At 34.7% G+C, this 12990-nt stretch overlaps 1 protein-coding gene across 2 annotated transcripts in view; it reads left to right on the forward strand.

The window, feature by feature from the left end:
- Window positions 1-12990, forward strand: part of LOC149776820 (AP-1 complex subunit beta-1-like) — a 53799-nt gene that overhangs the window by 23545 nt on the left and 17264 nt on the right. For both annotated transcript variants that reach the window (XM_089941534.1, XM_089941533.1), the window contains exons 10-16: window positions 5858-5998; window positions 6344-6509; window positions 7612-7700; window positions 8032-8134; window positions 9978-10076; window positions 11469-11725; window positions 12206-12515. In XM_089941534.1, the coding sequence (XP_089797660.1) occupies window positions 5858-5998; window positions 6344-6509; window positions 7612-7700; window positions 8032-8134; window positions 9978-10076; window positions 11469-11725; window positions 12206-12515 (1165 nt within the window). The remainder of the gene's footprint in view (window positions 1-5857; window positions 5999-6343; window positions 6510-7611; window positions 7701-8031; window positions 8135-9977; window positions 10077-11468; window positions 11726-12205; window positions 12516-12990) is intronic.

Raw genomic sequence — 12990 nt, forward strand, 5'->3', positions numbered from 1 at the left:
AACAGCTGCTTAAAACACAAACTTTTACCGACTTGTAACGTACTGAAAATTAAATGTGCTTCGTCATTCATTATGTGATTGTGCTATGTTTTTCCACTGAATTCAGACCAATATGACCTGTTAAAAAATTATTGAAAATTTTACAGCTGTGTGTGTGCATATTTTCGATGGAATCACTTGTATTGTGGATTCAATGTATATGATGAGGTGCGCGGGTAAGTACACGGTGTTGATACTCTGTTCATGCTATACATAGACATTTATATATAAACAGGATTCACGTATATGTACCAATTCATGGTTCTCTAAATAAAATAAACTATTATATATGTCTTCTCTGTTTTCACTACAGGTGTATTTCTCATTTAATATGGATCAATTTAAGATGGTAACCATGCCAATGAAGCACATATTTTACTACCTGCATTTATTACCTACACCCACCACAATTTTTTTTGGGTACATTTTCTTCAGCTAACTGACCTGGTTGTTATAACATGGTCCAGTCTATAACGCGGTCAGGTTCTGTGACTCCCAACTACCGTGTTATAGCAGGGTCACACTGTAGATGTATTTGTACTAATTACATACCCAATCTCTGCCCACTAGTGTGAACAAAATGTGGATCAAAAACATTTTTTAAAAATAAAATCAAATTTTTTGGTGCAAAATATGTGACATAATTTCAATCTAATTGTCATTGTTATTTGTAGACCAATGGTCACCAGAAAAACAATTTATTACCAGCATAAATAAGTTGGGTTTATTTTGTCTTATCAGCAGCATCATGATTGTCAACAATGTTGCTTGAAACACCAGCTTATGCATCACAGGAAACAGAATTCAAGTTTTGCATTGAAGTTTTGAGAGTCACGTTTGTTTTTTTAAGTGGCTGCATTCAGCTGAATATTTTGGATTCTGTACCTGTGGGGTTTAAAGATTATATGCTAATATTTGAGAAGTTTCTGTCTTGCCCATCTCCTATACAAGCATTATGGTCAACAGTGTTAAAGCTTTGTTTGAGAAGTTTATGAAAGTCCAATACGTAGGCTATACTGACAAGCTTGCAGACAGAGGAAAAACCAGGCTCCATGTAACATCTGAGTTTTAGCTCACTTCAGACATTTATTCTTTATGAGTCTTAGCTAACAATTTGGAGTGGATAATGACCTGTGTTGCACCATGGTGCAGGAGGCAAACTTTGTTCACACATGTCCATTTCTTAATATAGTCTTGATTAAGATTTGGGGTTTAGCTTATTTTTTTAACCTCGAAAATATACTGTTGTACCTGGAATTATGTATCATTGTGGAATACATGTCATTTTTTTTGTCTTACCAATATTACAAAGGTGGGTCATATGTTTCATACTTTGTATGGTTAAACTTTGTTAGAAGTTTATTTATCATGCTCTGTTCATTCTAGAATTTGCAAGCTAGATGTGTATATCTGTCTTGCTGCATCTATATGCAACTTGATGTATACTATGCTGTCATTACAAAAGCACCTATATGCAACTTGATGAATACTAAACTGTCATTACAAAAGCACCTATATACAACTTAATGAATACTATACCATCATTACAAAAACATCTCTATGCAACTTGATGAATACTGTACTGTCATTACAAAAGCACCTATATGCAACTTAATGAATACTATACCGTCATTACAAAAGCATCTCTATGGAACTTGATGAATACTGTACCGTCATTACAAAGTACCTATATGCAACTTAATGAATACTATACTGTCATTACAAAAGCATCTCTATGCAACTTAATGAATACTATACTGTCATTACAAAAGCATCTCTATGCAACTTGATGAATACTGTACTGTCATTACAAAAGCACCTCTGTGCAACTTGATGAATACTATACTGTCATTACAAAAGCACCTATATGCAACTTAATGAATGCTATACCGTCATTACAAAAGCACCTCTGTGCAACTTGATGAATACTATACCATCATTGCAAAAGCACCTCTATGCAACTTGATGAATACTGTACTGTCATTACAAATGCATTTCTATGCAACTTGATGAATACTGTACTGTCATTACAAAAGCACCAATATGCAACTTGATGAATACTATACTGTCATTACAAAAGCACCTCTGTGCAACTTGATGAATACTGTACTGTCATTACAAAAGCACCTATATGCAACTTAATGAATACTATACCGTCATTACAAAAGTACCTCTATGCAACTTGATGAATACTGTACTGTCATTACAAAAGCACCTATATGCAACTTGATGAATACTATACCGTCATTACAAAAGTACCTCTGTGCAACTTGATGAATACTGTACTGTCATTACAAAAGCACCTATATGCAACTTAATGAATACTATACTGTCATTACAAAAGCACCTATATGCAACTTGATGAATACTATACTGTCATTACAAAAGCACCTCTGTGCAACTTGATGAATACTGTACTGTCATTACAAAAGCACCTATATGCAACTTAATGAATACTATACCGTCATTACAAAAGTACCTCTGTGCAACTTGATGAATACTGTACTGTCATTACAAAAGCACCTATATGCAACTTAATGAATACTATACTGTCTTTACAAATGCATCTCTGTGCATCTTGATGAATGCTATACCATCATTACAAAAGCACCTCTATGCAACTTGATGAATACTGTACTGTCATTACAAAAGCACCTATATGCAACTTGATGAATACTGTACTGTCATTACAAAAACACCTATATGCAACTTGATGAATGCTATACTGTCATTACAAAAGCAAGTCACTGATCTGTATTTAATGTTTCACTGACTTCAATTTTGTGTTTTGAGTATTTCTCCAGTCACTGTTCAGATCTTAATTATAAATCTTAATGATTCTTTGTATTTCATTGAGTGCCAGATCCTAACAGCAGAAGATATTATATTACACTTTTACTGGCTAAAGTTAACTAATGACCACACTGGGTTTTAGTATCCTGTATATAGACTCTGAAACAGGTAATTTTGACAGTGAAACAAAAACAGTTTGCAAATAGAATGCACAATTAAAGAAAAAAGGAATACAGGATGAACACAAACAAAATCAATGCAGTTTTAAGAAAACTGAGAATGCAGAATGCATAAACTGAAACTATGAAATGCAGATGTATTCATGACTGGAATTAAAAATGGACTATTTTCAAGCTGCTGTAAAATTTCCAGTCTCAATAGCTCAAAGTCATGATAATCCAGGATTAGATTAATTGCAGTGAAAGTTTCACCCTTACTAGCTGTGAGATTGTTCTTTTTGTTGCAAACAAACAATAAAACCTCATAGATATGATGACCTCATCCCTTGTGGTTCTATCTGTACTTCCTTTTTTTGTGAATGAAATGCAAAGTAAATAACATTTGCTGAGTAAATAACATTTGCTGACAAATACTCTACAACCACTTTAACATTTAATGCAGTTACATTTTAATTTATTGTAAATTCAGTGCTCTCTTTTGCATTGTATGCACTTGCTATTTCTTCAAAGCACACCTTTAATAATATATATAAGCTGTCTTTCTCTTCCTAACACTTTTGAAAACTGAGAGCCTGACTATGGTAAATGCATTTCCATGTCGTTCCAAATGAAAAAAGCACAAAAACAATAGATAAAAAAGATGAATGTAAAATCAGTATTGATTTTTGAGACCATCAACAAAAAATGATGATAAATGAAATGCAGATGTGAATAGAATGCAGATGTAATTCAAATGGTACACAAATTTAATGCAAACTAAATGCACATATGGTCAAAGTTACCTGTTTCAGAGTCCATATGGACTGCTACACTTGGAATCCTAAAACTTGGTTAAGAAATGCATTTTGGTGTAGAAATAAATCACTGTGATCCATATTTCATGCGTTACTGACTTGGTTGAATTTTGTTTTAACTATTCATGCTAGAGTCATTAAACCAAATGATCGGATACATCTCTATTAATACCACACCCCTGTTTAACTTGTTATGATTGTGTTTCCATTATTTATGTGTGCTTTACACATACTGTCTAATCTATAATCATAAGTCTCTCATTACAGAAGTAGATCAATATAGCACATGTTTAACATATCACTAAGTTGAATTAAGTTTTGTGCTTGATGTTCATTTCTTTGGTATTCATGCCATATCATGAAATTGATGATGTGTCTTGGTTATTGCCACACTGGTTGACCTTATGTTTAGGTTGGCATCTTATTGCCTAAATAACTTTATTGTGTAGTGTTGTCCCTGGTCGACTTGGCAGGGGAATGAGAAGCCAAATTTCAGGAATATCTCACAATTGAAATGTAGGCCAATGGAACTTAAAAATATGTCCATGTGCTTGTGTCAGAATTTGAATCCATTAGGAAAAAGACATCTGAATTAGAAGAGTAAGATTTTGATAGGGCATGCCACAAATAGGGACCTTTTCCAAAACAAAAACTATTATAAATGCCTTTCATTTCTGGTTGAACCATCTCTGCAGGAAATCAGTCCTGATTACGTCAGATAACTCTTGAGTGGTGTCTTCTCTCCTCAAATAGGGATACCAATAGCCTGACCTGTGTGTGCTGAGTTGGGAATTTCTCCATTGTTTCTGCAAACTAAATATCTCCATTCAAATGAGACACATTCCTGGCAGACTCTTTCTGCCCGATGTTCTCTTCAGAAAGAATTATACTATGCATATGGAATGCTTGCCTCATACATTGTTTTTTTAATTAGATTTGTGCACTTCAGGGGCCTATATGACATGGATGCACTTTCAGTCAGTTTATAAGGATTATGGGCCTTTGCAAACTCCACCTGAAGTCTTAGTACCAAATATAATATAGAAAATAAGGGGTCAGAATTGCTGGATGAGTTTGATAGCCTTTCTTAGTTGGGACAAGTCCTCGGCAGTAGACCTACCCAGAAAGGCTATGATCAAACTGAATCTTCTCAAACAACCGCAGTTGCAGGTGTTACACCACTGCGCAGACCATTTATGCCTGGCTCTTGTCAGGACAGATTTCACTTTGGGACTCCAGTCTTACCTAGAAGGATACCTGAGGTATAGATAAGATGCTCAGCATTCTCCCTCCTATTACCTATTCTTCAGATGTCATTGTGATAGGGAATGTATTCAAGGCACATTTTTCTAGTAAATTATATTTCTTTGAGAATACTTACCTGTTCACGGTATTTAAAAACCCTCCCAGTGACCCCACTATGCAAGCGCCCTCGTTATTTTTCTCAGCTTAAAAATAGTAATGCCTAATAGCAGCAAGGGGAGGTATTGGGCAATAGTTATTGATTTTTGTCTTTATGTTGCAGACAGAAAATACTAATTTTAGTCGTTTAGAATTCAGGAGGAAGATTATTTCCCTAATGTTACTGTGATCAGGTAACTATTAATGGAGAACCAAATTTACAAGAAAAATTTTCATTTTATATATTAAGTTCATTATAGTATCTGTATCCTTATTGTTTCATGTCTTCAGTATCCAGTCACAGAGGTCAACATTTTGTTCTCAAGATCATCATTGTTTGAATGGGGTTCTTTTTGCGTAATATTTTTTAGAATCACTGCTGGAGACTACTTAAAGCTTCATAGAGACAAGCTGTGTTATCCTGAACTACATCCTGGTTTAATCTGTTCAAATTGGACATAAGATTCCAATTTTTAAATGGCTTATGTCATAAGATCCTATATAAGAATTTATTTACTTGCTTTTACTTCTCAAGTAGCATTCTGTCATAATCTTGATAATAAACAATTGCCTTATTATTCTGAAGTATTTAGGTTATGGTAAAAACATATCAGCCGATCCATGTACATCAGTGTTTTGTACTTTTTTCAGACCTGAAATCTTGAAAAATGAAATGAAAGTCTTCTTTGTGAAATACAATGACCCCATCTATGTTAAACTTGAGAAACTGGACATTATGATTCGACTCACCAACCAGGGCAACATAGCTCAAGTTCTGGCTGAACTAAAAGAGTAAGTATGGCTGGCACACACGCATGCATGCATATGTACACATGAACACACAATATAGCACATTAATTTGAGCTGTTTTTCCCAATATTTCTATCTCTTGCTGTCTTTTATTCTTTTTGGTGGTGTGATCTGTAGGTGCAAAATCATGTAACTTCCATTTTCATAGCAAATTGAATGCTTGATTCTACAGTGAATGTTGATATTATACACAAGGCCTGGTATGATAGCAGAAATTTATAGATCCATTTCTTTGCCAATTTTCATCCATTCATTTAGAGTCAAAGATTCATTTATCATATATCTTAACATTGCAAAGTAGGCACTGTATTTTTTACCTGTTGTTAGATATGCCACAGAGGTGGATGTCGACTTTGTGCGTAAATCAGTGCGAGCCATTGGTCGATGCGCAATCAAGGTGGAGCAGGCTGCAGAACGCTGTGTCAGCACTTTACTGGACTTGATCCAGACCAAGGTCAATTATGTGGTACAGGAGGCTATTGTTGTCATCAAGGTAAGGCAGTTACATGCTTCATGTGTAAATAATTCATGTTATTGAGGTCATTTTGGTGGGTTGGTATAATTAGCAACATTATTAACCATTTTATTTTCCAACAGAAATTCCATCCATACATAAAAGTCCTGTCCAAGTGCAAACTGCACTGACCCAGATCTACTGTCTCATAATGCACTGGCAGATCTGGGTCTGTGCAGTTTGTTAGTAGTAATCAGTTGAATGAACACCATAGACTCTGATCTGCTTGCAGTGGCAGATCAGGGTCTTTGTTGTTTGCAGCTTGACCTTGCTTATAAGTGAGTACATACAGTGTTATCTTTAAATATGGTAATCCAAAAATAGTATAGACAAGGCAGGAAAGTAAGTAACTGGTTTCGATTTTTCATAAGATGCATCTTTATATAAAAGTTACAGCAACATTAGGTTTAGAAGACAGAAAGTGTAAAATTTGAAGTGAATAAGGTGTGATTTTTGTCCTAACAGATGAAGAGAATAAACTTATCTAATATGGCATAGCTGTGGGAGGTCACCGGTTCAAACCCCAGCTGAGTCATACAAGTGACTTATAAAAATAGTTTTGCAGCTGCCACTCTTGGCACTCAGCATTAAGAGGTTAGTGTTAGGTCTGGTGTGTCTGGCATCAGTTTAAGGTGTTTGGGTAGGACATGATGCTACATGTCTGCAGCATGATGCCCCAATACTAGACATTAACTATCACACTGGAGATACTGTAGTGATACAGCTGAAAAATTGTTAAAGCTATGTTAAAAATCCAAAACACACACACACACACACAAACATGCAAAGTCCTGCATAGCACAGCTGACCGATTGAAAAACTGGAAGTTAATTTCCCCATAAGAATTCACTGTGGCCTTCTTTTGCCTGTAAGAGCAGTACCTTCCACGCTGAATGGACCTATCAAATTTCATGACTGTTCAGGCAACAGTATTAGAATCTGACCTAAATGGAAAGACCATAACATTAGCAGCTACCTTTATCTTCTGTATCATGATATCCATTTAAGCACATACATTGAGGAATTATAATTTTGTGTGTTAAAAATCGTTAATTTACTACATTGTAATTGGTCATTTCAGGACATTTTCCGAAAATATCCCAACAAGTATGAGAGCATCATTGCCACACTGTGTGAGAATCTGGATACCCTAGATGAGCCAGAAGCAAGGTAATCAGTCATAATTACTTTGTGCCAGAAGCAAGGTAATCAACCATTATTACTTTCAGTCAGATGTGAGTAATCAGTCATACATACTTTGAGCCAAAAGCAAGGTAGTCGGTCATAATTACTTTGCAAGTATTGATGCTATTTCCGCTATTGTGAAAGTATCTTAGATTATAAATCTGTAGCGCATGTTGAAGCTTTATGGTGAAATTATCAAGTAATTTCTTGACCTGATATGGGAATCCAAATTTATGAAAAGATATATGGATATGTTGCTCAAATGTTCGATAAAGTAGGATAATAAGTAGCAACAAACTGTCCATTTCTGTTTTAGGGCTTCCATGATCTGGATCATTGGCGAGTATGCAGAAAGAATTGATAATGCTGATGAACTTCTGGAGAGCTTCCTTGAGGGATTCCAAGATGAGAATCCTCAGGTGTGTGTGTGTGTGTGTGTGTGTGTACACACAGTGTTATTCTTGCACTTTTTATTTAACAGTATTATTTGTGTTCATTTTAAAAGATTACATTTAATCATGATAAAAGCATGCCTGCAATGTCATAGACATTGTGTGCAACATATATGTGTATACTAGAACATTAATCTGCCTTTATCTACATTGAGATTCTTCCTCCTAATATATGTACATTCAATTAGACCAGTGTAAAATCCATTTTGATTCAAATTTGACCCACAAAAGTTAAGTGGTAATGAGATAAAAGGCATGCATTATGGTAGTCTTCAAGAAAAATCTTGATTTTTGAAGCAGATTTTAGCTAGTGCTTTCAGCAAAGAGCCATGCCTGGTTGTAGTGCATTCTACTTAAAAATGAATCATTGTTGTATGAGTTCTGGCTAAAAGAAGTGTGCTAATGAGGTCATGAATTTATTTACTGTTACCATGATTAGCTTTCATACAGATAGCTAGCGTATTTTGGTAAAGGACCTAATTAATGTTACTGTATAAATTGACAGGCAGACAGGGACTAAACTGGTCTATTCATATTTGAATTTAATACATCTAATAATATATAAATGCAAATGGTCAGCTTGTGATTTCTTTAATGGTTATTTTTTAAATAAAATGTTCATTCTTAATTGTTAAAAGAAAGCAGCAGTAATCACTCAAGAGACATAACAATACAGATTTCATTACTAGCAAAATAAAGTTTAGTATTAAAGATGTGACGAGTCAGTCTGTGTTCTTTTAAATATGGACTTTTTTTGGTCAAGAGAATGAGACCCAAACAAAGAGGAAACTTTTAGTCACTATAATTGTACTGATAGTGGTAATTATAATAATTTTTTATAGTTATAATGATAGTAGTAATAATATAAGTAATAATAACAATAGTTATAAACCAGGTTTATATAATGTAATTAAACATTTTGATAGTTATAATAAACCACGTTTATCCACAGTAATTAAAATTTTGAGTTATAATAAACCAGGTTTGTATATAAATAAAGTTGTAATAGTTATTTAAATCTGGTTTAATACACCAGTTTTGCATATGAATTATTAAAGTTGTAATAGTAATATAAACCAGGTTTAAAATAATAATAATAATAAACCAGGTTTGTATATACATGATCAAAGTTGTAATAGTAATATAAACCTGGATTATATATAGTAATTAAAAATTTTAAAGTAATAATTATAATAGATTTCTATATAATAGTTACATTTATATAGTAAATAATAATTATAATAATAATAAACCAGGCTAATATATAACGATTCAGTTTTATTTTAATAGTAATAATGATATTAAACTGTAAATTAGCCAGGTGCCAGTTCTCAAGACCTTTCAGTTACTGTGATCCACTCATTGCAGTTTATTCTATTCAGACTTAATGGTCATCCAGACAGCGAATCGCCCAGACAAAATTTATGTCTCTAGAAGACTTGGGAAAATTGTTAGTTGAAGATGAAAGGGTACCAAATAATTTAGAGTTCTGAAGAAGTTGATAATAGGTCCTTAATTACACCTGGGGCTGGCTGTCCAAATTGGAAAATGCCTTTTATTTCCAAGATATTAAATGGAACAGCCCTTAAAATGTAAAGTAATGTTATCCTTAATTATAGTGTTGTTGTTGATGTGAAATGTATCTGATTCAGGATTTTGTCTAGTTTAATAACATAAAATTTCTACAAGGCATTTAACATACTTTTGATATACACAGACGTTCACAATGCACGATGTTGAATTTTTTTTATCCTCCCAACCAGCCTCAAAAGTTAACTTGTATAGAGCTTTGTGTAACTAAATTTTTCAGGTTCAGTTGCAGCTGCTAACAGCTATTGTCAAGTTATTCCTCAAGAGACCAACAGATACCCAGGAGCTTGTTCAGCAAGTACTCAGTCTGGCCACCCAGGTATGTATTAAAATGTTTGCTTCAATTTACCTGTTGTTCACTTTCACTAGAAAGATAACTTTACAGTTTGTATTGGATTTCTGTTTGGTTTATATACTAAAAAAATGTGATTATACATTTTAAGAATTGTATGTTTTTTCACTGTTATTTTGTTTTAGAATTTCAACATCTTTACCATTTACCTTTCTTTTTTGTGTATATGTTTATTTGTATTTATTGCCCTCCCGCTCGAGTCATGCCAAAGACTTACAAAATGGTACTAATGGCTGCCTCGCTTAGCGCTCAGCATTAAGAAGTTAGTGTTAGGACTGGTGTCAGGATAATATGACTGGGTGGGACATCATGCTACATGTCTGCGGCATGATGCCCCAGTGCTAGACATCACTATAAACAGTCACACTGCAAACATTGTAGTGATATGACTGAAAAATTGTTAAAGCTACGTTAAAAATCCAAATCATACACACACACATTTATTGCTCTACGGTTTGTGAAGGGGGGATGGGATTTTTAATATTTATAATTTTTGCAACGTACCTTTTAATCAAGGGAACTGGTAGTTCAGTACACTGTTGGACTTGTAATCCAAGGGTCACAGGTTCAGTACCTACCTAGGCCATCCTGGGTCAGCTGCCTCGGTGTCCTAGGGAAAGGCACTTAGCTCCCATTTCCTCGGCATGATACAGCCAGCAACATTAAAAGTGCCATTAAGCAAATAAAGTTTTAAAAAATCTCCAGAAATCTTGTAATCAACACCAGGTAATCAGTAATGTGCTGATGTGCCGTTAAGCCCTGTCCTGTCTCAAGATTATCAGACCATGTAGTTTTCCTACCATTAAACCCTGTCCTGTCTCAAGATCATCATACCATGTAGTTTTCCTACCATTAAGCCCTGTCCTGTCTCAAGATCATCAGACCATGTAGTTTTCCTACCAATAAAGTGACGTAAACTCTACTGCTGTCAGATCTTGTCAAGAAACAGTAAAGTAACATGGTTTGGATACTTGTGGTTTATATGATTGATAAGGATAATTTTACTTTATGCAACAGAATTTAAGGGACATGCCTTAGATTAGAATAAAATACAAACTTAGGTAATGCCAGTTCAGAGAATCTAAATAATAATTAAATAGAAGAAATTTTTTACACTGTATATGTACATCTTTACCAACAGTTCATTATTATCATTCAACATATATCCATTTTTTCAACAAGGAACTAATTTTCTTGTGTCTGCCAGCAAGGAAACAAGAATTTTATATATGTGTATGATAAGTGTTTTGGATTGTATAAAATGTATCCAAGTATCATACAAATCTTGACTTGAATGTCAATGAATAAAAAATGTAGAACTTTGTAATTAATTATTCCAATGTTTTCTTGATGTTATAGGACAGTGACAACCCTGATCTTCGTGATCGTGGATATATCTACTGGCGTTTGTTGTCCACTGACCCTGCTGCTGCCAAGGAGGTAGTTTTAGCAGAGAAGCCACTTATTTCTGAAGAAACAGACCTCATTGAGCCAACACTTCTGGATGAGTTAATCTGTCACATAGCAAGTCTGGCTTCAGTGTATCACAAACCCCCTAGTGCTTTTGTGGAGGGTAAAGCTGGATTAAGACGTGTGCTTCCACCAAGATCTCAGTCGTAAGTTTAGCTTAAGCAGGTTTATTTTTCAAGGGTCTTTCATGGCTTATAATTAGCTTCTTTTTGCGTGGAGAAAAATATTTACGTTTTTTAAAACAAATATTTAATATTATGCAGAATTATCGATTTTAGCAATTTTTTTATATAAGGATCTGTTTTCCCCTTAATTATAGGTGTAGATTAAAAGAAATTCACACATCAGCTGTAAACAGAAAATGATCATTGATACAAATATAAATGAGCATATGTGTTGTTTAAAATAATACAGTCATTGGTTTGACTTGAGAATGTACATTTAGTTTGAAATCCTATGCATTTAGAAGTATCATCAGCTGTAGAAATGGTTGCTGTGCTTTAAAAAGTGCTTATTTGAAAGACATGTTTAAATGTCTAATATATCTATATATTGTTGTGTAGTCATTGCTCTTGTATGCATGACTGTTATATTCATAGTGAATTCATGATCATTTTCCTTTTCAGTGGAAATGTGGATGAAGCAAATGTCACTGCAGAGGTCCCTCAGCAGCCACAACCCACAGTCATCCCTGGGGCTGACTCCCTGATAGGGGACTTGCTAGACATGGACCTTGGGGGCCCAACCATGCAACAGATGTACCCTCCTTCTGGCTTAACTTCACAAACCCCAATCCAGAGTTCAGTTGCTATGGATCTGCTTGGAGAAGGATTGGATAGCCTGCTGGGACCATCTCCCTTGGGAGGAGATGTGTTGGGTGGACTTGGTGATATATTTGGAATGCCTCAGTCACAATCCTATGTACCACCACAGGAGGTATTTGAATTTCTGGTTAATTTATGTATGTATGGATGTATACTGAACAAAAATGATAGCTCAACTTATTTCAGAAAATGCATCAAATACATGAGGAACTACACAACTTCATCATTTCTCAGCATAGTATACATTTATATCATCATGTAGAAAATCAACTGGCCAACATTTCTTTTCACATTTGGGGCCCCAAGTGGCCGAGTGGTCTAAAGCGCTCTTCGTTATGGATCACTGCCATCTTACCTCTGTCTGCGGCGGTTCGAGTCTAAGATTCAGCCAATGTGGGCATGTAAGAAAGCTTGCCAGTAGCTTCTCGTGGGTCGGTGGTTCTTTCCGGGGTTTTCCGGGTTCTTCCTCCACCATTAATACTGGCCGCCATGTATAGCCTATCGTGCTGAAAAATGGCGTTAAACCCCACAACAACAACAACAACAACTTTTCACATTTAAGTTACTGCTCATTTTTCATTGAGATA

This window comes from Sinohyriopsis cumingii, chromosome 18 (assembly GCF_028554795.1).
Source record: "Sinohyriopsis cumingii isolate HCF-2022 chromosome 18, ASM2855479v2, whole genome shotgun sequence".
Taxonomy (NCBI): domain Eukaryota; kingdom Metazoa; phylum Mollusca; class Bivalvia; order Unionida; family Unionidae; genus Sinohyriopsis; species Sinohyriopsis cumingii.